This window comes from Triturus cristatus, chromosome 5_2 (genome assembly GCF_964204655.1).
Source record: "Triturus cristatus chromosome 5_2, aTriCri1.1, whole genome shotgun sequence".
NCBI classification, from domain to species: Eukaryota; Metazoa; Chordata; class Amphibia; order Caudata; family Salamandridae; genus Triturus; species Triturus cristatus.
Genome location: NC_140588.1, coordinates 481424570 through 481451087, shown reverse-complemented (window position 1 = coordinate 481451087; position 26518 = coordinate 481424570). Strand labels below are relative to the sequence as shown.

The window sequence follows — 26518 nt, the reverse complement described above, 5'->3', positions numbered from 1 at the left end:
GAGTGGTAGCCTTGCAATAGTGAAAAACGAAAATGGCTGTAATGCACTATTAGGACATGCCACACACACCAGGTACTTGCAATGCACCCAGTCCTTGGGCCTACCTTGGGGGTGTCTGATATGAAGAAAAGGGAAGGTTTAGGGACTTGCAAGTGGGTGCACTTACCAAGTCGACATGGCAGTCACAGACTGCACACAGGCTCTGCAATGGCAGGCCTGAGACACACTTTACAGCTGCTTCTGTGGGTGGCACAACCAGTGCTGCAAGCCCACCAGCCGCATTTGATTTACAAGCCCTGGAAACACATGGTGCACTGTACTAGGGTCTGACAATTAAACCAAATAAGCCAATCATGGAGTCACTAATCCATTACATCACTTTGCAATAGGGAGAGCATATGCACTTTAGCACTGATCAGCAGTGGTCAAGTGCCAACAGTCATGAAACCACCACCAACAGGTCAGAAAAAAATACAGGAGGAAGGCACAAAGTTAGGGATGACCCTGCAAAAAGGGCCAAGTCTAACAGTCTTGATCTTTGAAAAGATGCTGTCCATCTGTTGACTGAATAGTCTATCAGCACCCTCTCTTTCCTGGACTTGAGATAGTTAGCTAAGAGTGATCAACCTTGCTACCGGGCACTGCTACGAAGCAGAATAGAAAAAGCATTGTCAATAGAGATCTTGTTAAACTCCAGCTTTGCATGAACAAGTTTCTACAGAGTGGAATCTGATGAGGAAGTATGAAATTAATGTTCTAAGTGCTTGATATTGGCTAGCAGGACTTTATGTTGAGTGAGGGTGTGTTTCTTCTTTCTGGACACAAAATCAATGATGAAGCCTCGGGCAGTGGCCTCAAAGGTGTCCCATTTAACAAAAAAAAAAAAAAAGCTGGAGAAACAGATGGATCGTCATTAAAAAAAGAATTATTTCGCAAAGGCGGAGGAAAAAGCTGGATTCTGTAAAAGGAAGTTGTTAAATCTCCATCTAGAAGATTTGGACTGCGGATGAGTGAGGGTGTGTTTCTTCTTTCTGGACACAAAATCAATGACGAAGCCTCGGGCAGTGGCCTCAAAGGTGTCCCATTAAAAACAAACAAAAAAAAAAAAAGCTGGAGAAACAGATGGATCGTCAATAAAAGAAAAGAATTATTTCGCAAAGGCGGTGGAAAAAGCTGGATTCTGTAAAAAGAAGTTGTTAAATCTCCATCTAGAAGATTTGGACTGCGGATGGAGCAAATCAAAATCAGCAATCACCGGAGAATGACCCGAGATCAAAATGGGCTCAATCGAAAAAGAAATTAGATTTTGAGCTAAAGGTTTGGCTAGGAAGATGTAATCCAATCTGGTTAGGGAACCATGTGGAAGGGAGAAAAAGGAAAATTCTGTTTGATCTGGGTTACATAGTTTCCAGGCATCTACGAGGTGTGTCTGCATAATTGTACTATGAAATTGTTTGTGGGTTTTGTGAGGGATAAAACATACTTGGCATTTTCATTCAATAAAGGAGTCCAAGAATAAAAAATGCATCTTTGTGTTAGACACACTTATTTGTAATTGTAGACCAGAAGGTATAATCCGGTTGGGCCAGACTATATATTGAAGACCGTTAAAGAAATGTTATTGAGTAGCTTAACCAAAATCCATCTACCATTTGTGTCTATTTCTTGTGAAGTGACAGAGCATTTCAACTTTTTATGGCATAAGAGAATGACCCCATTCTTCTTTGTAGTTGTAGGCGGAACAAGAACAGAACCAACCCAATTGCGCTTAAGCGCCTCATTTTCTGACAAATGAGTTTCTTGTAATAAAACTAAATCTGGATTGAAGGAGGCTAAATGTGAAATAATTCTCTGCCTCCTTCATAGGATTAATAAAACCTTTTACATTCCATTAAACAACTCTGAATGGAAGAAGATAACAGTAAGTATGAAACAATAGAACTGACAATAGTAAAGGAGTATAGGAAAAGTAGTAGGCAAAGCAAGAATGAAGGAAAGGGAGTAAGAGCAATAGGGAACAGAATAGAAAGAGAAAACAAGGAGAGGGAGAATAAGAGAGGGAAAAAAAGAGGACAGTACATGTCAAAACAAATTAACAACTGTGTTACATACCTTTCGGGGAGTACAAAAAGGACTGCTGACAGACACTAAAGACAGCACGACAAGTGGCGGGAAACGCACCGCATCGGGAAGCCAAACAAACCGAAAACGGGAGTGTGGATTAGATCCAATGAACTGTAATACTAATAGAGAAAATATGTGACTTAAATAGAGAAAGATCAACAATTAACCTGTAAAGGAAGCAAAACGTAATGGTCAAGGAAAAGATAACATTGACCACAAGATAAAAAGTCAAGTAGAAGGGCCAGCAATTTCCATGGAAGCAGCAGAGTGAGAATTGATGAATTTCCGAAGGCCCGCAGGTTCTTCAAAAGTGGATGTGTAATTTTGAAAAGTCACCTTGAACAAGCAGGGATGAAACCAACCATAACAATCGCCCAGAAAGCGAAGGGCTGGTTGTAGTTCAAGGAATTCTTTCTGTCTCTTGGCAGTCACTGTAGACCCATCCTGGGACAAAAACAATTTGGCTCCAGACCAGGATAAATGGTTTTTAATTTTTTGCAGCATTCAGAACTTGAAGAAGATCGGTGAATTGCAAAAATAAGAGCATCACCGCACAAGGTTTCGAGGGAGCTGAAGAAGATATGCGCGGGCCTAATCTGTGCGCTCTTTGAATATTCAGAGCCATTGATGATGGTAAATCCAGAGGTTTCGGGAGTAAAGAAGAGGACACCGGGTCACCTCCCTCAATGCCCTCCGGAAGAGCATATAAATGAAGATTACGTCTATTCCTTTTTTCGAGGTCTTCAGCAGATTTCTTTAAGAGCAGTATGTCCTTTTCTAAAGATGAGATTCTTGTTTATGTGGCTTGCACCTCACCAACTTGTTGTTCCACTATGGAAATTCTGGCATCAAGTGATGACTATTTAGTGTCCATGTCGTGTACGCGAGTATTGGTTTCCTCTACAAATGGTTGGAGTGCCCTTATCTCCTCCAAGATAATATCCAAGGATACAGAAATTAGAATCTTCGGTGGAGAATGAGGGTCCTGTTTAAGTCGTTTGTTTGCCGGAGAGGGCGACTGCAGTATAGGCGGAGCAATAGGTGAGGAAACTGCCTTGGAAGAATTTGAGTGAGCCATCATTACTGGAGTATGTAGAGAATCCACTAGGAGATTAGAGATAGAAGATTGCGATAGAAGTAAGCCAAAAAGTTTTCTACTTGAATGCAACTGTTTTTTACTTCTGCCCGTGTAAGGCTGAGTTTAAATGTAATTCAAAGAGACCAGAATGATGAGAGCTCTCCTAAAAAAAAGGAACAGTGTGCACACATGTAGTATGTCCTTTTATGTAAGTGAAGAGGACCCAAAGCCTCAGTGCGTTGAAAGTAAGGCTAAAAAAGCCAAAAAGTGAATACCGGAGGAGATATCCAAAGTTGTATGCAGAAAAATCCAGTCTGGAAAATCCAAAATGGCTGCCGGAGAATGATTGCAGAAGATGTGCGAGGTCCAATGAAGCTGCAGCCCTTTAAATAATATTCAGTGGCATCCTGTGGATCACCAGGTATTCCCTTCATTAGGCATCCCGTTTTCGAGAAGAAAATCTGGGAAAACCACCGAAAAACAAAACGGCATCTCTGATGCGGTGCGGACCCTCGCACTAAGCGGCCATCTTGATACGCACCGCATGCAAGTCATCGCAGGTAACTAGTCGTATTTCTTTTTTATACACTCCTTCCTAACATGGATTTTGCTAGATGTTTTCTGGCTTTCATTCTGCCCTTTCTTTCCACATTTTCAGGATATTGAAACAACCATTTAATTGTAATTACATCTTTCCTCTTGGGCCTATGGAATCCACACATATCTGAATAATTGTGAAATTAGCTTTCCAAACCTATGTGAACGCTTGATATAGGGGTTCTAGTAATTATAAACAATTTTTGTTTATCTAACTTTACTTTTGTCACTTGCTAAGTGATCTACATGTCTGATAAATCCTCCACCATGTTTCTAGCTAGTAAGTCATTTAGTTCCTTGGCATCTCTGCATATTGTTTCCAGTTTGTGCACTGCAGGAAGAAAAACTCCTCACCCCCCCTTCCCTTGAAGAAATAATTGGCTATGTAAATAAATATACCCCCACCATAAGCAACCCCCTATTTAATTACCCTTTACTACATCATGGTTTTCTCACATACAGTGGGATTGCTTTGGATTGAAAACTAAAAGTAAACCCTTTTCAAGATGTCTGCTTTTCCATCTTAATTGATAGTGGCTGCCTAGGCTACAATCTGTTATTGTTGTGTCCATTCAAGAGAATGACAGTTAAAAAGGGGTGTGTGTGTGTCTGTTTTCTGGATGGGAAGTAAGCTCGCTTCAGATTGTTTTCAACAGGTTAGTGTTTTCATGGTTGTTAGAAATGGGGTCACTGGTTGGCAGTGGTTTGCACCCTGTTCAAGTAAGGACCCTCACTCTAGTTGGGATCAGGGTAAGGGAGTCACACAGCTAAAATAATCCCCTGCTCACCCCACTAAGTAGCTTGGCACGAGCAGTCGGTCTTATCTCTGAGGCGATGTGTAAAGTGCACTCTCACACTCTCATCACACACTCTCCCTCTCTCACTCACATAAAGTATTAAAGAGCAGTGGTAGTAAAAAGGAAAACCAACCCCGACAGCGTCAACAGAAAAGGGGAAAAAATTAATGATCTACCGCATTTTTTAATAACACGCAATGCTTAATATTTGTAAAATAAAATGCTCTGTAGTTTTTAAATATTTTTAAGTTTGACAGTTTGGCATAGTTGTATTAATCACACCAACAGACACAGCTTTAACTGGGCTGGGTCCTGCCGGTGCTCACCATTGTTGGCTCTAAAAAGCTAGTGCCAAAACAACTGCATATGCACTGAGGTTCACTTCCAGCCACACCTTACATGACTCCGGCTTCTCTGCCCATGTCCGCTGGCAAAACCGAAAACAAACCTCTACAACGTGAACAGAAACGGAAAAAAAATCTACAGTATTTTTTTAATAACACACAAGGCTTAATATTACTAAAATAAAATGCTCCGTGTTTTTTAAAAATGTTTTTTAAGTTTAAACTATTTCATATAGTTGTATTAATGATCCCAAGAGAACCAGATTTATTTGGCCCGGGTCCTGCCGGTGCTCACCATCGTTAGCTGGTGCCAAAACAAGTGCATATGCATTGCGATTTACTTCCAGCCACACCTTACATGACTCCAGCATCTCTGCCCATGTCCTCTGGCAAAACAGAAAACAAACCCCAACAACTTCAACAGAAAAGGAAACTAAAAACGCTCTGCCGTTTTATTTAATAACACTCAATGTTTACTATTAGTAAAGTAAAATGCTCTGTTTTTTTAAATTATTTTTAAGTTTGACTGTTGTAATAAAAGTCATACTGCACTTACCATCAGGATAATTCATAACAGATGCACGTTAAAACATAAACAAAGGCACAGGGCTTTTTTAGGTCGGAATTGAAGTGAAACTGCAGTTAAGATCCGGATAATTGATAACAGATGCACACTGAAACGGAAACCAAGCCACAGAGCTTCTTTACGTCAGAATTGAAGTCAGACTGCAGTTATGATAAGGATAATTGCTAACAGATGCACATCTCTAAACAGGGGCCATCACATGCTGCACAGTGTGATGGCCAAACAAAATACTCACTAAGTGAAATCGCCAGAAGGAGAGAAGGGAGGGACTTTTACAACCCAAAAACAATACAAAGGCTACATTTTTGAACGGCACAGCCACTAGAAAGCAGTTAATTTTTTAATACACATAGAATACGATACAACATGTCTTTCAGACAGCGCTGTCTAGGCTCGACCTAAAAATAGCCAATATCTGAATAAAACAAGACCAAAACGACTAAAATCCAACATACACAAGCCAAAATATTACTTTTAAAAGGTTAAGCAAGTTTAGTCCATAGAAATCAATGGATGAGTTTGTTTTAGCACAAGATACCTTAGATGCGTCGAAAAGCATAGACTGTGAAAGGCTCAGGGTACGTGAGGTGCCGGAAAAGCAAAGCGACGCATCTGTTCTTACATGCACGGGAGGTGATGCATCGCTTCCTCAGTGCTAGGCAGTGGAGATGATGGGTTGGTTCCTTACCAGCAGGTGAGGTGATGCGTTGGTTTCTGGACACGTGACCTGCGGTGTTGTCTATTAAGAATCTGAGCCCAGGTACATCAAATCCAGACACGCTGTGTCGATGTGACGGCAGCGAAGCAGGTGCTGCGTCTGAGTGGGTGCCATGGACGTCGGTGACACTATGCTCGAAACAAGCTCTGCAGCGTCCCCCCCCCCCCCACTCGAGGTACTGCAATGGCAAGCTGGGGCCTGCGGTGAAAGCTGTGGGCGATGTGTCAATGTGAGAACCACGCTTCAGGACAGGAAATGGCAATGCGTCTTTCTTTTACAGCTGTGCTTCGATAAAATAGGCGCTGGGAGTTGATGCGTAGATTTTCTCCTTAAGATCACCAGCTTACTCTTCCCAGGGCCCAGGAACTGGATTTGGCACCACTTGGCAAGTCAGGACTCTCAGCAGAAGAGCCCAAGCACTGGCCGGTGAGGTCCTTGGCCCTGAGACTTCTTAGCAGGAGGCATGTTCAGTTCAAGCCCTTGGAGAACCTTGGAAGCAGGATACAGAAAGCAAAGCCCAGTCCTTTCAATCCCAGGACAGAAGCAGCAGTCCAACACAGCAATGCAAACAGCAAAGTGGCAGCCCCTTCCGACAGCTTTTGCAGCTCTTCATCCGGGCCGAATGTCATCAGTCCAGAAGTGTTCTGATTTTGGAGTGTTGGAGGTCCAATACTTCTATCTCTTTCTGCCTTCGAAGCAGACAAACTTTAAAGGCAAGTCCTTGTATTACACAACACCCTGCCTTTTCCTGAACAGGCTGCAGACACACTGCAGGGTTGTGGAGACTGCTTTGTGTGAGGACAGGCACAGCTCTGTTCAGGTGTCAGTGACAACTGCTCTCACCACTCTAGCTCAGGAAGGCCCATCAGGCTAGCAATGGCCCATCAGGATATGCAGGGCACACCTCCGCTCCCTTTGTGTGTGACTGTCTAGAGCGAATGCACAAGAGCCCAACTGTCAGCCAACCCAGATGTGCATTTTACAGACCGGCAGAGGCACAGAATCGTTAATCACAAAAATGTCAGCTTTCTAAAAGTGGCATTTTTAAACACGCAATTCAGAAACCCACTTTGCTAAAAGATGTATTTTTAAATTGTGAGTTCAGAGACCCCTAACCTCAAATCTCCATCTGCTCCTAATGAGAAATTACACTTAAAGGATATTTCAAGTCAATCACCATGTTACCCAATGGGGGAGAGAGGCTTTGCAATAGTGCAAAACTATTCGGACATGTAAAACACACCAGTACATGTACTCCCTTTTAAATACACTGCACCGTGCCCATGGGGCTTGCCTTGGGCCTACCTGGGGGTGACTTACATGTAGTAAAAGGGAAGGTTTGAGCTTGGCAAGTGGGTGCACTTTGACAGGTTGAAGTGGTTGCAGTGGCAGGTCTGAGACATGTTTGCAAGGCTGCTCATGTGGGTGGCACACTTAGTGCTGCAGGCCCACTAGTAGCATTTGATTTACAGGCCCTGGGTACCATTAATACACCTTACCAATAAATCAAGTATGCCAATCATGGATAAATCGATCACCAATACATTTTACACAAAGAGCACTTGCGCTTTAGCACTGGTCAACAGCGGTAAAGTGCCCAGAGTCCTATAACCAGCAAAAAACAAAATGCAGCACACAATCAAAAACAGAAGGTCAGAAGGAAAAAAATACAGGAAATCACACCAAAAGATGCCAAGTAACAATTTTGGAGGGTCAGGCAGAATTTTTTCAGTGTATATATTTGTTTTTAAGTGCCAATATCTCCCATCTGAAGCTGCTTAAAAGAAGTTTCTATCACAATACAATGGCTCACTTGGAACTTTCTTAAACCGTATAGCAATGACGTAGTTAAGTTACTGCATGCAATTCATGCTTATTCAAGCTCTAAGTTGTTAGAGATTTCATGAAGACCTAATATTTCAATAGAAAATGGGTCCGAATCACAATAACATTTAATAGGTGCCTGGTTGGTTAACAAGCGGAGAAAGTTCACACTAGCCCCAATGAAGGAAAGCACCACTTCATACATGTAATGGAGAAAAGTGAGAGACAGTCTTACTGTGTATTTACAGCACATAAACCATTACCAATTGTACAACAAGTCTTTATCTTCAATATGCTGGAATCAGGAATAATTCTTTACTGTCTGTAAGTTTGTCTTGCTATTTGTCGACCGTGTTTTGACCCTTTTTAGTCTTGGGGTCTCTTCATGATAATGTAATGTGTGGGGAAACCTATGTCGGATTGTAATACCTAGACTTGGTTCCATAATGTTAACGTCCTATGGTTCTAAAGGCTAAAAGCGGCAAAAATGAGTTGCTTCAATCAGGAGTGAACAAGGAGGGTAAATTATGCCTTTTTCACTCATCATTTTAAGCGAGTAAATGATACTGTTAACTTGGACCTCCTGTCAATTTAGTGACCGCCTCATTGAGGTAACGAATTTTCGACGCCTTGCTGCACTATTGCTGTACTGTTTAAGTGCCATGGTTTTTTTTTTTTCTTCTTTTCTTCAATATATTAAGTTATATAAAAGAGCAACCCATACACTACTAGGATCCAGTATATACATGTTAAAAATTTTTTTAAAAACGTTTAACCTAGTAGACTTCCTTTAAACTGCTAATGTTGGTTTACTGAGTCGAAGGGGGCCCAGTTATCTCTTCCCCTTGATCAGTGCTCACACCCTCTCTAGAGCGCTTGGATCTGGGGAAGCAGCTCTGGTAGTGATTCCCAGAGTGGTTCGAGGTTGCTCCATTTGGGGTGCCATCCCAGGTGTTAAATCCAAGATCGGTTGTTTTCTCTTTTAAAAAAATACATACAGTGGACCCTAAAATATGTCCTACTTTTATTTCACAAAATAATGTATACCTGAAAGAAGTTGAGCTAGTTTTGTCATGTTTTCTAAATTCTCTATAGAAACTGCTTGAACGAACAAGGGCCAGGAGGGAGAATTTGCAGAAGAAGATTTCTGATAGACCAACCTCTGCGGCACGGACAGCCATGCAAAGCAAAAGAACAAGAGAACCTCTGACAGAAACAAACCATATTCCCCCTGCACCTGCTGAGGAAGGTAAGTGTTAGATTAGTGCGTTTTGAGCTTTTCTGATCAAGATTTTCCTTCCTTAATGCTTTTTCCTTATCCATGTGTAGGAACTTCTCTTATTTTGCAGGCAGAGGAGGAAAAGCTCAAATGGATTGTAGCAATCAGTCAGTCTTAGGATATAGTACCATATGTGGACAAAAGGGAAAACGTATATAAGAATGAAGCTGCAGTAGACCCGAAGAGCGACAGACCTGACTACGTGCATGAAAATTGCTATCTGTGATCCTAAATGTCTAATCCTAATGCAGACCTAGAAGCCTGCCGCTGTAACTTCCGACAGTTGAACGTCCACACATTTACAGCATTTTCCACAATTATAAGTTTATGGATAGAGGTTAGAATGGCTATTCAGGTATCTGAATTGGGGTGGTGGCCACTGGAAATGTGTTGGTCCCTATAATGAAAATTGTTAGATATTCATAACCATTTCCCTTGTTTTTTCACTCAGTTGCTACTTGTCTATTTAGTTCTAAAAAGGTTGGTGTACATTTTTAAATGTGGTAGAAATATTCCCATACACCCCAGTTATTTTCCAGTTGTGTAGAGAGAATGGAGTTCTGGATTTTCACAAATGTTTTTGAGGTCACTTTTGAACATACACGTTTGTACTACTTATTCATGCGTATTGCCAACCATTTCAGCAATCGACTTGAGTAAACATGGGGCAGAGGGTGTATAAATAATCTGTATGTTTCATAGATCTCCAGGTGTATGCCCAGGAATCTTTGTCAATCCAATAAAAGCTTGCCAGTATGCAGTCATAGGAGGAAGGGGCTAGTAGGCCAGTAAGGGGAATGTCAAAATGAAGTGATTGCAGATATTTACTTTTATATAGTGCAATAGCCCACTGTAGGTTTCAATTGGTCTGTACAAGCATAGAGGTAAAAATTGAGTGTGCTTTTCATACATAACACAATGCTGGTGCTGTCACTTATGGACGATTAGGCTGTTGGTCCAAGATATGTGTGCACCAAGGGGAGCTTTGTACCAGAAGGGGAAGAAAGTGGAATGCAAAAGCATCATTTTGTTTAAAAATGTAATGGTAATTCTAGATTGACATGGTGCCAGTGCAGTATAGACCATGGGAGCACCCAGCAAAACTGTACAATGATACTCATGAGTTGTTAGGAATAGTTTGTAAAAGGTCTACAACAAAGGTAGCGACTCATACAGAATAGTGCAAATATCCAGTTCTGACTGGATGAGGAAATGGTTGACATATTAAAGAACCTAATGCATGTGAAAAGTGTGTTTATTAGCACTATTAATTTCATAGAGTTCTGGGGAATGCATTGAATTGTCTGTGAAATCTAATTGGTTGGGAGTATGTTTGAGAGGTGAAAGGCTTCTGATGACGATAGTGGAATGGATATCGTGGAATGTTATGTAAAATAATGGATAAAGTCTGAAGAAATTTAGATAGTGGAGAGGAATATAGGTGGGAAACATGTAAGGCAGTTAAAGGATTTTTTTTTTAAACCCGGAAGACATTGTTTCTTGAATCCCTGTGGAATATGACATGGTAATGAAGGAAATGGTGTGGAGATGCTAAGGGTTACAGTGATGAACATTCACAGCAAGGCAGCTTGCTTAAAAGTTAGAGGAGCCCATCAGTGGGTTGTTGTCCTTAAATGGTCTAAAGAAGACTAGAGAGGAAGGAAAGGTTTAATAAACTAGTATCCACACAAGGAGGAAAAAGAGGAAACTGTGGGTGTTCAGACACACCACTTTGGGGAAAATGCAAGGTTTTGTAAAAATGCCCTCACCCACTAATAGTGGCATGCTTCATCATAGGGCTTCTACAGCATCCCTGCCCGGACCAACGCCTGAAATGGAGCCGAGGGGGAGGACAACACACACAAATATGTGGGATCCACCATACACTACACAATCAATCAATCAAAGAGGAGACTTAAAACTACCTCAGGAATGCCCTTAACAGTCTTTAATCATGGGCTTCCTGGATAGGATTCAAAATGTATTCAAATATGAGATGACCTTGGGGGTAATTTGGGTCTTTTAGTCTCTCCTTACTGCCTATTTTGTCGGCATGTTTCGGCCATTCTTTTCCACCCACTTAGGGTCGTTTTGGCCTTGCTCGGGACAAGCGTTCCCGCTATTTTTCACTCCCCTCAAAGAATAAAATAGTTTTCTGTTTGAAGGAAATATAAGATATAATGACCTTACTTGTCACTTTCTACGTAAACACACACGGATACCTCAGTTTCATCGTAATCCTTGAAAGTGGAGTGCGACCCTGTGAGAAAGTGCCATCTTTCTTGCACGTCATGCCCCCACTTTTTGCTAAATTGCTGAATGTACTTTGAGTGTACCCTGGGTTCCTGCCAATCAGGTGCCCAGGGCCTATGTTCCTTCCTTAAACCACACAAACTCCAAATTGGCAAACCCTAGCCACATGTCAGCCCCTAGTAAATGGTACCCTAGGTACCCAGGGCCTTGTGGCCAGGGAAGGCCTCTAAGGGCTGCAGCACTCATTGTGCCACCCTCAGAGGCCCTGTACCCTTACACACACACACTGCCCTTGCAGGCTGAGTGTCTGGGTGCGGGACAAAACAAAGAGTCGACATGGCACACATCACTGTGTACCATGCCCATCACCTACACTGCCAAGGCATATGTCAGCCACCCCTCTAGCTGGGTGCATTACGCCTATGGTGTGGGCACAGGAGCAGGAGCCCTGTGCCCCTAAAGTACCCGGGTCCATTCCTGGGCGCTGTAAGTGCAGTGCTGTCATTTAGGAGTACATGGTGCTGAGAGCTCGTCAAACACGAGCTCCACAGCACCATAATGGCAACACTGAAGCCTGGGAAGTTTGGTATCAAACTTCTCAGCACATTGAACCCACACTGATGCCAGTGTGGGATTTAATGTACTAAGCACCCCAGAGGGCATCTTAGAGATGCCCCCTTACAGCTAACTTACAATCCACGTCTGCTCTGAGGCTGCCCAGGCTGCCACACAGCAGACACGTTGCTGGACCCCTGGGTGGGAGAGCTCCTGCTCTCCCGGGCCTGCAACAATGCACATCCTGGGTGAGGTGAGAAATCTCCTCCCCCAGGATGAGCAAAGGGAAGCTTCAAAGGCATGCCGCCATTTGGAGTTTCCCCAGGCCACTGCAACCCCCCACTCTGGCGGGAAGCTTGGCCGGAAACCCCATACAAGGACAGGGGATGTGCCAGCCTGCCCACCCCACCCCTCAGGTGGGGGGAGGCGAGGTGAAGCACATCTCCGGGCTCTCGCCATCTTGAAGATGGGAGGCCCTACCCTATCAGGATTAGGCTACTGCCCCCCTCCCACAGGAGAGAGGCAGGATAGGGGGTGTACCCACCCCAGGACAAGGACCCATTGGTCCCTGGCCTTAACCTACCTGTAACGCCCCTAAATCTAGTATTTAGGGGCACCCTGAACCTTCCCCCAGCAGATTCCAGATAGAAAACTACAAGAAGAGCAAGAAGAACAAGGACCTGCCCTGCAGCTGCTCAAAAGAGAAGAAGACACCAACTGCTTTGGCCCCAGCCCTATCGGCCTGTCGACTCTCGAACCTGCACCAGCGCGGCATCTCTCGTGGCCAGCAACCTCACCAACCCCGGAGGACCTGGCTACCTTTTGGCTCTAAGCCCCTGGGACTCCCATGAGTAGAGGCTCTACTCAAGAAACCTAGCTTTAACCCCTGGCAGCAGCCCGGAACCGCGGACCCAACACACTCTGCACCAGCCAAGCCTGGCCAGTGCCGGAGTGGACAAAGACCCTGAGGACGACCCCACGGCGACTGTGACCCCGAGTCCGGCACCCAATGACCCCCCTCGACATTCCGAAAGAAGCCTGCAGCCTCAGAACCAAGTGCCACCCCAACCGCGATCAACAAGAGGGTAAGATTTCCGACATCAAAAGGCACCCCTGCACCCGGCGCCCTACGGCCCCCTGTGCCCAATCACGGGGTACCCACCTAACCTACAACTACCCAACTTACCTCTCGAAGTGGTGGTGGCACCTGAAGCATCCTCGTCCCCGAGCCTGCAGCCTTTTTCCAAACCGGAACATTCCCATTGATTTCCATTGAGCGCCCGACGGCTCAAAAGCACCCTGCACCCAGCCGCCCGAGTGGCCCTGGCAGTGCACTCTCTACACTAACCTACTTCCCCACTTGCCCTGAGTAAGTGACCAGGAGCCCAGCTCCCACAGCCGCGTGGCTTGCCAGACAGCAGCCACCAACCAAGGCCCCCCTATCCCTCATAGGATAACATTGGGCCTAACTCTCTCTGCACCCGGCCGTCCTGAAACCGCTGAGGGTGAACCAACTGTACCTACCTGACACTGGGGGACCCCTGAGTCTATGCCCGGAATTTCAACTTTGCCAGTCGAGTACTTACCCTTAAACCGCTAACTTCATTTTCCTCATAGGGTAACATTGACAGAAGATTTTTGAAGAAAAAGCCAAAGTGTGAACTTTTCAAAACTGCAAATATTCACCAAAAATCAGCCAAGTGACAAAAACGAATTTACTCACCTGCTCCTAGGTGAGCTCCCAGTGCTGGATCTTGGTGCCCAGCCCTGACTCTGAAAAGTGTCCACAACTATACTTACCTCTAACTCATTTTTCTCCCATAGGAAACCATTGTCTGCTTTTCTGTGAAATTTCTTCTAAGTGTCTATGTTTGCAAATTTGAAATATTCTTTTAAAATCGTATCATTTCTGCAAACAAAATTACTTACCTGTTTTTGATAAGGATCCCAGTCCTGGGTCTAGGTACCCAGTCCTGGATTACTAAAGTAACGATAAAGTACTCTACCTGCAATTTGAATTTCTTGCCATAGAGATCCATTGAATGTTTTCTTTGAAATATTTTCTAAGTGCTAACTTTTGAAATAGCTAAATATTATTTAAAAATCATTACAGTTATTAAGTCGACTTTCATCACTTGATTCTGAATACTGACCCAAGGCTGGATCTAGGAGCCAGACCTGGAATTCTAAAAGTAATCTGAAAAGCAATTTATTACAAATAACCTGAATTTACCATTGAGCTCAATGCATTGTTCTGTTTAGGAAATAGGATTGTTTATTGCAACCAACTGTGACTGTTTACATAAATTTATTGCTTAAGACAAAAGTATTTATATTCAACCTCTCATTCTGAGAAAGTATATTTTTATCCCCTTTGCGGTTCTAAAAATAAAACCAGCATATATTTTATATATATAAACCATTGGCCTAGAGTTCAGTTATTGAGTGTGTGAAACCATTTGCTGACTGAGTGTGTACAATAAATGCTTTACACTGTCCTCTGGTACTGCCTTACTGCTCGACCAAGCTACCACTTTTGAGAGTAAGGTCATACCTAACTTTGACCTCTATCAGCCTCTGGGGGACTGTGGACTGTACACCCTGTACCTATTAGGGAACAGTATATACAGAGCCACTTTCTCACATTGGTGGATCAGCGGTGGGATACAAACTTGCGTTTGTTGGACTACTTGGTTACCATCTGATCACACGACAGAACTCTTAAAAATTGCCTTTTAGAATTCTGATTGGTTTTTCCAAAATTACTAAAAGTCTTGCTAGGGCCTTGCTTAAGTCCCATTAGAATTTTAGAAGAATAAAAGTCACTATAGTCAGGGTAGAGGGTTAGAACTATCAGGTTAGAATGTCTCAAACAAACCCAGCTATTAGTGATAATAATAACATGGACCTGGTGGAGGAGCTCGACCTCACACCTTACTTACACTTGTCTTTCAAGGAATTGAGGTCCTTATGTAAACTCAAAAATTTACAAATGGGTCTGCATCCAACCAAACAAGGGCACCAGGAGCTCCTGGCTGAGCATGCTAAAGACCACCCATTTGAACATGGTGATGGCCAGTCAGATGAGGAAAGGGAAATAGGGGAGGTGGACAACAACCTCCCCATACTATTCCCTAGGGAGGAGATGGCACCCATACCCTCCAACACAAGAATTAGCATCTGGGCACCTAGAGACCACACAGGTGGCTCTGGTCCCAGAGACAACACTGGGGGACCCCCCAGTGAAGAGGACAGCCTTGTGATCTTAGATCTAGAGTCCAGGCTCCTGGCTCTAGAAAAGGAAAGGAGAGAGATGGGTTTAGCACCCTTCAATGGTGGCAGCAATAATAGAAACAAGGATAGGGAGGAAACTTCTGACCCTAAAATCCCCAAAGGGATTGTCCCTAAATTTGAAGAAGGTGATGATATCACCAAATGGTTCACAGCCTTTGAGAGGGGTTGTGATATCAGGAAAGTAAAGAAACCTCTCTGGGGGGCACTCCTGTGGGAACTGTTCTCTGGTAACTGCAGGGACAGGCTTCTGACTCTCTCTGGGCCAGAAGCAGGATCCTATGACCTCATGAAGAAAGCTCTGAGGGATTTGGATTCACCACTGAGGAGTATAGAATTAGATTCAGGGGGGCTCACAAAACCCAGAACCAGTCCTGGATTGATTTTGTAGATTTCTCAGTGAAGACACTGGATGGTTGGTTAGCTGGACATGGTGTGCAGGATTTTACTGGATTGTACAATTTATTCATGAAGGAACATATTTTGAGTAACTGCACAAATGAAAAGTTGCATCAGCATTTGGTAGACCTAGGTCTAATTTCTCCCCAAGAATTGGGAAAGAAGGCAGACCACTTGGTCAAGACTAGGGTGACCAAGACAACCACTGGGGGTGACCAAAAGAAAGTGGTCACAAAATCTCCCCAGGGGAAAGGTGGTGAGAATCCCCAAGATAAAAAGTCTGAGTCTTCCAAAGGGCCCCAAAAACCTGTTCAGGTGGGTGGGACCCAAACTACTCCCTATGTGCCCCAACCATATAGGGGGAAGAACTTTGATCCCTTAAAGGCCTGGTGTAATACCTGTAAAAAGCAGGGACACCTAACTGTAACTTGCCCCCAAAACAAAGCCCCTAAGGCACCCAGTACAGCTACTCCTGGGGCAGCAAGCATACAAATGGGATCAGAGGTGTACCCTGAGCAAATCTGGGAACACACTGAAGCAAGTTTAGTCTCCTTGGGAGAAGTGGAGTTTGCCACTGTGGCTGTGTGGCCCCCCCAACTTAAAGAAATACTTACAGTACCCCTGGGTGAATGGAACTAGGGTAGAAGCTCTGAGGGATACAGGTGCCAGTGTCACTATGGTGAAAGACACACTGGTTTCCCCTGAGCAATACTTGATTGGGAAGTCTTACCCAGTCACCAACGCTGACAGTGTCACCACTAGTCATCCCATGGCCATGGTAACATTAGGCTGGGGGGGGGGGGTGGGTTACTGGCCTGAAACAGGTAGTGGTCTCTCCGAAGTTGCCAGCTGCATGTCTGCTTGGAAATGATCTGGAAACCTCAGCCTGGGCTGAGGTTGAGTTAAAGGCCCATGCAGCCATGCTGGGCATCCCTGAATTGGTGTGTGTGCAAACCAGAGCACAGAGCAAGAGGAAGGGTGAAAAAGTAGGTTTGGAGCCTGGAATAATGGCCCAACCAACCAAGAGGAAGGGCAAGAAGACTGGGGGACCAGCTTCTGTACAGCCAAACACTCAGAACCCCTCTCCCCCTGGAGAGGATGTGGATACCCCTGAGGGAACTGAGTCCATGGAGCTTGACCCTTACCAGGTTGAACTCTTGGGCCCAGGGGGACCCTCTAGGGAAGAGCTGTGCCAGGGTCAGCGAGACTGTCCCACTCTTGAAAGCCTGAGACAACAAGCTGCTTCAGAAGCCAGGGGAGATGTCAGTGGTACCCACAGAGCTTATTGGGAAGAGGGATTACTGTATGCTGAGGCAAGAGACCCCACTCCTGGAGCCACCAGGAGGGTGGTAGTGCCCCAGAAGTACAGGGAGTTCCTCCTAACTTTGGCTCATGACATCCCCCTAGCTGGACATCTGGGGCAATCCAAAACTTGGGAAAGGTTAGTGAGTCACTTTTACTGGCCCCAGATGCACCAAAAGGTGAAGGAGTTTGTCAGCTCCTGTGTTACCTGTCAGGCCAGTGGCAAGACAGGTGGCCACCCAAAGGCCCCCTTCATTCCACTACCAGTGGTGGGGGTCCCCTTTGAAAGGGTAGGTGTGGACATTGTGGGTCCACTTGAACCTCCCACAGCATCAGGGAACAAATTTATTCTAGTAGTAGTGGATCATGCTACTAGGTACCCTGAAGCAATTCCACTTAGGACTACTACAGCTCCTGCAGTAGCCAAGGCCCTCCTGGGCGTCTTCACCAGGGTGGGTTTTCCTAAGGAGGTGGTTTCAGACAGAGGTTCCAACTTCATGTCTGCTTACCTAACACACATGTGGAAAGAGTGTGGAGTGCAGTACAAGTTTACTACACCCTACCACCCACAAACCAATGGCCTTGTTGAGAGGTTCAATAAGACATTGAAAGGTATGATCATGGGACTCCCTGAGAAACTCAAAAGGAGGTGGGATGTCCTGTTACCATGCTTGCTTTTCGCTTACAGGGAAGTGCCACAGAAGGGAGTAGGTTTCTCACCCTTTGAACTTCTGTTTGGTCATCCTGTAAGGGGACCACTGTGTCTTGTAAAGGAGGGCTGGGAGAGGCCTCTTCAAGAACCCAAACAGGAAATAGTGTACTATGTGCTTGGCCTAAGGTCCAGAATGGCTGAGTATATGGAAAAAGCATCCAAGAACCTTGAGGCCAGCCAGGAGCTCCAGAAGCACTGGTATGACCAAAAAGCTGCACTGGTTGAATTTCAACCAGGGCAACAGGTGTGGGTTTTGGAGCCAGTGGCACCAAGGGCTCTCCAAGACAAATGGAGTGGCCCTTACCCTATCCTAGAGAGAAAGAGTGAGGTCACCTATCTAGTTGACCTGGGCACTAGCAGGACACCCAAAAGGGTCATCCATGTGAACCGCCTTAAACTCTACAATGATAGGGCTGACATCACCATGCTGATGGTGACTGATGATGAACAGGAAGCAGAGAGTGAACCACTCCCTGACCTCCTATCCTACAGCCCAAAAGATGGGTCAGTAGATGGTGTGATTTTCTCAGACACCCTCTCTGCCCAACAGCAGACTGACTGCAAGCAAGTCTTGCAACAATATGCTAGCCTCTTTTCCCTGACCCCTGGTCTGACAAGCTGGTGTACCCATGATGTGGACACTGGTGACAGTGCACCTGTCAAGAACAAAATCTATCGACAGTCAGATCAAGTCAAGGAAAGCATCAAAGCTGAGGTCAGCAAGATGCTGGAGTTAGGGGTCATTGAGCCTTCAGAGAGCCCCTGGGCTAGCCCAGTGGTTCTGGTCCCCAAACCTCATCAACAGGGTGAAAAGAGAGAGATGAGGTTCTGTGTGGACTATAGAGGGCTCAACTCTGTCACCAAGACAGATGCTCACTGTTGGAAATACTCCACTCCCACACCGGTAAGGGTTGGTGGTAACGGGGTACTTCCAGGACATACAGTGGTAGCTTGGCTCGAGTGGTCAGGAATCAGGCACCGTGCTAAGCATACGACATACCCATACAATAACCATGCGTGCATCCGTTCCAAAAACGACTCTACACCGTAAAAATTATGAAAATATCTTTCTTTATCTTCTTTTTCTCTTAGTTGCTGATTAGATAAATAATACACAATCACAATATACAAAACTTTTTAAATAGTGCAGGTCAAATAAATACTGGCTTAATGATTCAATAAATAGGGGTGATCATAAATAAGGAAGGCATAAATATAAGTGCAATACATACAGGCAATTAAATATTCTGAGGCAATAAATACTGTAAACCACTAAATATTTACTGTGGAACAATAAATACAGTGAAGCAATAAATAGGTTAAATACAATAAATACACTGCCCTCAATAAATAATTAAAAGCTGACAGTGACACTCATATAATCAGATCACATTTGAGATTACCATGGGCTGATTTGGCCCAGGCACAGCTTGTGGGGATGTGGAAGGCTTGAGGGTGTCTACTCCCTGGCTTGGACAAGGCTGAGGCCTAAACTGAGGTAGATCAAGGGGGGAATACCAGAGACCTGGCTCTCTCACTCTACACAACCCCTCTAAATTAGTCTCAGCTCACCCCTGGCACAGTCCAGCTGGTTCCAGCACCTCGCTAACCCCTAGAGTAGTCTCTTAGGATTCCACAGGGCCTTTGGCGCCCTCTATTCCACTTACTGCCCTTTTTCTGAAGCTCCGACGCCGCTGGAGTCGTGTCGACGCCGTGAGGCGGTTCCGGTTCGATGTCGGCGGTCTCGGCACAATGTCAGTTCTTGACGACGCCGGTAGGCGGTTCCGGTTCGATGTCGGCGTCCTCGGCTCGATCTCGACCTCCGATTCGATGGCGTCGGGCAGTCTTGGCGCGATGTCGACTTCGGGCGGCTCCGGTCCGATGGCGACCTCAGTTTCGATGACGTCGGCCGGCCTCGGCTCGATGTCGACTTCCGGCGGCTCCGGAGTGCGATCTCCACTCCCGACCTCCGGTGCTCCTCTCCTCAGGTTCCGGCGACTCCGGAGTGCGATCTCCACTCCCGACCTCCGGCACGCTTCACCTCGGTCTCCGACGACTCCGGAGGGCGGACTTCACTCCTCCGATGACGCCGCTCACTCGACCTCGGGTGACTTCCTCCTCGACCTCTGGTACTCTCTACGACCTCCGTCGGCGCCCTCTCTCGATCTCTGGCGGCTCCGGGTAAGACGTCTGCTTTTCCAGTCAGCGCCGCTTCTCCACCTCGGGCTCCAGGTCTCCAGGCTACTCGACGTCAGGCTCCAGGGAAACCAGTATCCAGGTCAGGATCTTGCTGTTCTTGGTTTCTAAGGCCTGTTCCTGCTGTCCAGGTCCTTAAGATGGTTTTTCTTGCTTCTTCCCACACAGGGCTCCAGGCTGGGCTCAGTCAGTAGGGACTAGTATCAAGGGTGGGTTTATGGACCCCACTCCAGGCACAAGTTTCCACCCCTGCTGCCTCACTCCTTCCTCCTTCAGGTTTCTGCTGCTCACTCTTCACCAGTCAGGTGCCAACTGCCAGCTCCAACTGCCAACTCTCTGTCTTAGCTTCCCAACATTCTAAACCGCCTCCAACTGTCACAGGGTTCTGGAATGTTCTGGAAGGTGCTAGTAGGTTCCAGTGGGTGCTGGTGATGTCACAGGTGGCCACCATTTTGTGCTCCAGGCCCTCAGACAGAAGTTTCAGGGGTAGATAAAATGGCTCCCTGAATCTGCAGCAACACTAAAGTCTGGTGGTTCCCAAAAAGGAAAAATTCAAACAGGGTTTGAGGCAAAAGTGGGACAAAATAAATAATGATGAGGAGGGACCACCCAAAGGGCTGACAGGTCTAACACGCGTCCCCCCCAGCTGAAAGTGGGGAGAGCTACCCAACCCCTTGGGAGTTCTCATCACTAAGGCGGAAATACCTTGAGAGACCGTCTGCATTGGCGTGGTCCACTCCAGGCCGATGTTCTACCTGAAAGTCCATTCCCTGTAGGGAAATAGACCACCTCAACAACTTGGGATTCTCCCCCTTCATCTGCATCAGCCAACGAAGGGGTCGGTGGTCGGTCTGAACTAGGAAGTGCGAGCCAAACAGATATGGCCGCAACTTCTTCAGAGCCCATACCACTGCAAAGGCTTCACGCTCTATTGCACTCCACTTCTGTTCCCTGGGAAGTAGTCTCCGGGATAGGAAGACCACGGGTTGATCCAGACCCTCTTCATTGAGTTGCGATAACACTGCCCCAATGCCATTTTCTGATGCATCTGTCTGGACAATGAACTCCTTGGAAAAGTCTGGGGCCCTTAAGACCGGGGCCTCGCACATGGCTTTCTTCAATCTCACAAAGGCCTGCTGACAAGCCTCCGTCCAGACTACCCGTCGAGGTTGTTTCTTGGACGTGAGCTCCGTGAGGGGGGCTACGATGGTACCGTATCCCTTCACGAAGCGGCGGTAGTATCCCGTGAGGCCCAGAAAAGCTCGGACCTCAGTCTGTGTCTTGGGGGGTTCCCAGGCCATGATGGCCTCGATCTTCGCCTGGAGGGGTTGCACCGCTCCCCTACCCACCAAGTGTCCAAGGTACACTACCGACCCCTGCCCGATCTGGCACTTGCTGGCCTTGATCGTCAATCCAGCTTGTCTCAGGGCCTGGAGAACAGCTTGCAGGTGACGCAAGTGATCCTCCCAGCTGTTACTGAAGACGGCTATGTCATCCAGATAAGCAGCAGAGAAACTCTCCATTCCGGTGAGGATCTGGTTTACCAGGCGCTGAAACGTGGCAGGTGCGTTCTTGAGCCCAAAGGGCATCACACAGAACTGGTAGTGGCCATTGGCCGTGGAGAAGGCTGACCTTTCCCTTGCTCCATCGGTCAAAGAGATCTGCCAGTACCCAGAAGTAAGGTCAAAGGTACTTAGATATTGGGCAGCTCCCAGCCGGTCAATTAATTCATCCGCCCTAGGGATCGGATGAGCATCAGTTTTGGTCACTGAATTCAGTCCCCGGTAGTCCACACAGAACCTCAGTTCTGGTTGGGCACCCGGTGGTGCAGCTTTTGGTACTAGTACCACCGGACTGGACCAGGGGCTGCTAGAAGGTTCGATCACTCCTAGCTCCAGCATCTTAGTGACTTCACTATGAATGCTGGCCTTCACCTTGTCTGACATCCGGTAGATCTTGGACTTCACAGGTGGGCTGTCTCCTGTGTCCACGTCATGGACGCACAGGTGAGTCCTACCCGGGACAAGGGAGAACAACGCAGAGTACTGTCCCAGGACCTGGCGACAGTCCTCCTGCTGTTCAGGAGTTAGAGATGGGGAGAGAATCACTCCCTCCACCGACCCATCCTTTTCTTGAGACGCAAACAAATCAGGGAGAGGTTCGCTTTCCACGTCCTCTCCTCCGTCAGTCACCATCATCAAGATGACTTCGGGCCTCTCGTGGTGGGGTTTGAGGCGGTTGGCATGCAGCACCCGCAGGGGCTGACTAGGGGTCTTCAGGTCCACCAAGTAGGTAGCCTTACCCTTCTTCTCCCAACACCTCAAAGGGTCCTGACCAGCGATCCTGGAGGGCACTAAACTCTCCTGGTTCGATCACCCACACCTTCTGGCCAGGCTCCAACTCCACCGGGTGAGCATTGTGGTCATACCACGCCTTCATCACTGCTTGGCTGGCTTCCAAGTTGTCAGAAGCTTGCTTCCACAACTTAGCCATTTGGCTCCGGAAGGCCAGCATGTAGCTCACCACATCCTGGGGAAGCTTTCTGGGAGTTCTTTCCCATCCGTCTCTCACCAGGTTGAGAGGTCCACGTACAGGGTGCCCATACAGAAGCTCGAAGGGGCTGAAGCCCACTCCCTTCTGTGGCACTTCCCTGTAAGAAAAGCGTAAGCAGGGTAGGAGGACGTCCCATTTCCTCCGCAGGCTTTCAGGCAGACTTCTGATCATGCCTTTCAAGGTTTTGTTAAACCTCTCCACCAGACCATTGGTCTGGGGGTGGTAAGGAGTGGTGAACCGGTATGTCACTCCACACTCCTTCCACATCGCCCGCATGTACGCTGACATGAAGTTGGTCCCCCTGTCGGACACAACTTCCTTGGGAAAACCCACTCTGGTAAAGATTCCCATTAGGGCCCTTGCCACAACAGGTGCTGTTATGGTCCTCAGAGGTATTGCCTCTGGGTACCGTGTGGCATGATGAACCAGGATAAACCTGTGACCAGCTGACGTTGGCGGATCTAACGGACCCACAATGTCGATGCCCACCCTTTCAAAGGGGGTGCTAACGACAGGAAGTGGTTCCAGGGGAGCTTTCAGCTTCACCCCTGTTTTCCCACTGGCTTGGCAAGACACACATGTCCGGCAGTAGGTATCGGACGACACTTTCATCTGAGGCCAATAAAAGTGTGGGACAAGACGGGCGAAGGTCTTGTCTTGCCCCAGGTGTCCTGCCAATGGTATCTCAAGAGCCAACTCCAGAAGGAAGGCTCGATAACGTTGAGGGACTACCAAGGCTCGTGACGATCCGTGTAGGGGTGCCTTGGGTTCACTGTAGAGGAGGCCATCCTCCCAGTAAACACTGTAGTTCCCTTCAACGTTCCCTGCTGCCTGGGCTTCGGCCTGTCGCCTCAGCCCCTCAAGGGTAGGGCACTCCCTCTGGCCCTGGCAGAATTCCTCCCTGGACGGGCCTCCCTCCACGTGCCACTCGGCCGGGATGGGTAGGTCCTCCAGTTTGGTAACGTCCCCCACCGCAGACTCCTGGTCCACCACCTCCGGTGGCCTATCCGTCCTACGGGGTGGGGGCGCCGAGGCAGGCTCCTCCTGTCCTCGGTTCTTCCCTTGACTGGCAGCTGGCTGGGCCTTTGTTCCAGGCTCCAGCCGAAACGAACTCCCTCTTCGGGTAGTCGCGGACCTTGTGCTGACACAGGCCCAGTCAGGTGTACCCAGCATCTCAGTGTGAGTCCGGTATTCCACCTCCTTCCAAGCGTTGTGCTCCATGTCATTCCCCAGCAGACAATCGACTGGCACGGCAGGGCTTACGGCAACTCGAAGTGAACCTGCAACCCCCCCCCCCCATTCAAAGGGAACCTCGGCCACGGGATAGTGGCCTGTTCTGCCGTCAGCCATCGCGGCTGGGTGGAGTACATCGGGAATTACCTGCTCTGGAGACACCAGTTGGCTACGCACCATAGTCATACTGGCTCCTGTGTCTCTCAGAGCCTCCCCTCTTTGGCCGTTGATGGTGACCCACTGCCCATACTTTACAGTATTTGCGGGCACCTGGATCTTAGGAACCATCTCCCGTTCTCCCAGGGACACTAAAGTGACACCCGCCCACTCCCTTCCCTTAGTTAAGGGCATCTCCTCCCCGAGCACTGCACTAGCTACTCCGGGGGTCTTTCCTCCAATGGGAGGGGGTGGTCGTTTCAGGCACTTCGGATCTCCTTTATAGTGTCCAACGCCACCGCACTCGTAGCAATGGACAACCCTTGGCTGCTGACTCTGGCCAGGATTAGGGTTTCTGGGTGGGTTAGCCCTAGGGGTGAATCCTGTTCCCTTCCCTTGGAAGTTATTTTGGGGGCCTTTGGAGAACTCCTTTTTCTTTTCCCCTCCCTCTTTCTTCTGGGGGGCGCCCTGTCCGGCCTTTTGAGTATCCCCTCCAGTCCCCCTTGTGGACACCCGGGTACTAGCCCAAATGTCCGCCTCCTCAGCAAGCTTCCGGGGACTGGTCAGCTTGCTATCCACCAGGTGTTGACGCAGTTCAGGGAAACATTTCTCAAGCAGGTGTTCCTTCAGTACTAGGTCAAACAACCCCTCGTAGTTCCTCACTTCACTGCCCTGAATCCAACCCTCTAGTGCCTTCTTTGCATAGTCCAGGAAGTCCACCCAATTCTGTGTGCCCAGTTTGTGACTACCCCTGAACTTCTGTCTGTACTTTTCGGGTGTTAGTCCAAACTTCCTTATGAGCGCCAGTTTCATGGTGGGGTAGTAGGTCTGCTCATCCTCTTCGAGGGCCAATAAAGCATCCCTACCAGCTGGAGGCATGTACTTGTACAATCCCGCTCCCCAGTACTTCTCTGGAACCCCATGGGCCCTTAACGAGACCTCATAGGCCGCTAGCCACTTGGCGATATCGTCACCCACCCCATAGCTAGCTACTATGTCCTTTGGCAGGTAGGGTTTGGGTTCCCTGGTGTACTCTCGTTCTTCGCTGCCACCGTTAGGTACAGGGTGTGCCCCGATTCTCAGGATCTGAAGATCTATCTCTTTCAGCCTTATCTCATGAGCCATCCTCTGTTCCTCCTTCTCCTTCTCCAGCCTTGCTAAGTCCCATGTGAGCTGTCTTTTCTCCCTCCGGTCTGTTAACTCCACTTCAGACAAGCCACCGCTAGAGGCACTGCTGCCCTTCCTGGAAAGTGTCCTGGGCCCCGCTGACAGGTTCCCCACCTCAGGTTGGTACAAACCAGCTCCCTCACTGTCGGGCTCTCTATCCCTGTCCTCCTCCTCAGCCTTGCTTTCTCGGCGTGCCTCCCCCCAAGCCCTTAAGCTGGTTTGGAGTGCACCCTTCTTTGCTCCTGGGGGACAATACACCCCCTCCCGCTGGCAAAACTCCCTGAGTTGGGCCACAGTGTACGTTTCTAAATTCTCCAGTACAAACTCCATCTTGCCCACTCAGGTCAGAGGACAGTTATTTGCAGTAACAATGCAGGGGGGTACCTTTAATAATACCTCCTCCCACCACCAGAGTAAATTTGGAAAAAACAAAACTCACAATTAGGAAGGCCGCTTTGAGAAAACTCCCGGTGTAGGCCTATGGACTACCCACAGTTATTGTTGAGTATACGTAGGCACAGCTCTATCCCACCACTGAACACCAATTAATGTTGGAAATACTCCACTCCCACACCGGTAAGGGTTGGTGGTAACGGGGTACTTCCAGGACATACAGTGGTAGCTTGGCTCGAGTGGTCAGGAATCAGGCACCGTGCTAAGCATACGACATACCCATACAATAACCATGCGTGCATCCGTTCCAAAAACGACTCTACACCGTAAAAATTATGAAAATATCTTTCTTTATCTTTTTCTCTTAGTTGCTGATTAGATAAATAATACACAATCACAATATACAAAACTTTTTAAATAGTGCAGGTCAAATAAATACTGGCTTAATGATTCAATAAATAGGGGTGATCATAAATAAGGAAGGCATACATATAAGTGCAATACATACAGGCAAATAAATATTCTGAGGCAATAAATAATGTAAACCACTAAATATTGTGCATCAATAAATACTGTGGAACAATAAATACAGTGAAGCAATAAATAGGTTAAATACAATAAATACAGTGCCCTCAATAAATAATTAAAAGCTGACAGTGACACTCATATAATCAGATCACATTTGAGATTACCATGGGCTGATTTGGCCCAGGCACAGCTTGTGGGGATGTGGAAGGCTTGAGGGTGTCTACTCCCTGGCTTGGACAAGGCTGAGGCCTAAACTGAGGTAGATCAAGGGGGGAATACCAGAGACCTGGCTCTCTCACTCTACACAACCCCTCTAAATTAGTCTCAGCTCACCCCTGGCACAGTCCAGCTGGTTCCAGCACCTCTCTAACCCCTAGAGTAGTCTCTTAGGATTCCACAGGGCCTTTGGCGCCCTCTATTCCACTTACTGCCC

The 26518-nt window shown here is 47.1% G+C and overlaps 1 protein-coding gene across 2 annotated transcripts in view; it reads left to right on the top strand.

Annotated features, from left to right (window-relative positions):
- The window catches only part of ANLN (anillin, actin binding protein), a 279002-nt gene that overhangs the window by 22005 nt on the left and 230479 nt on the right, over positions 1 to 26518 (top strand). For both annotated transcript variants that reach the window (XM_085607473.1, XM_085607472.1), the window contains exon 2: positions 9164 to 9317. In XM_085607473.1, coding sequence (XP_085463599.1) covers positions 9164 to 9317 — 154 coding nt within the window. The remainder of the gene's footprint in view (positions 1 to 9163; positions 9318 to 26518) is intronic.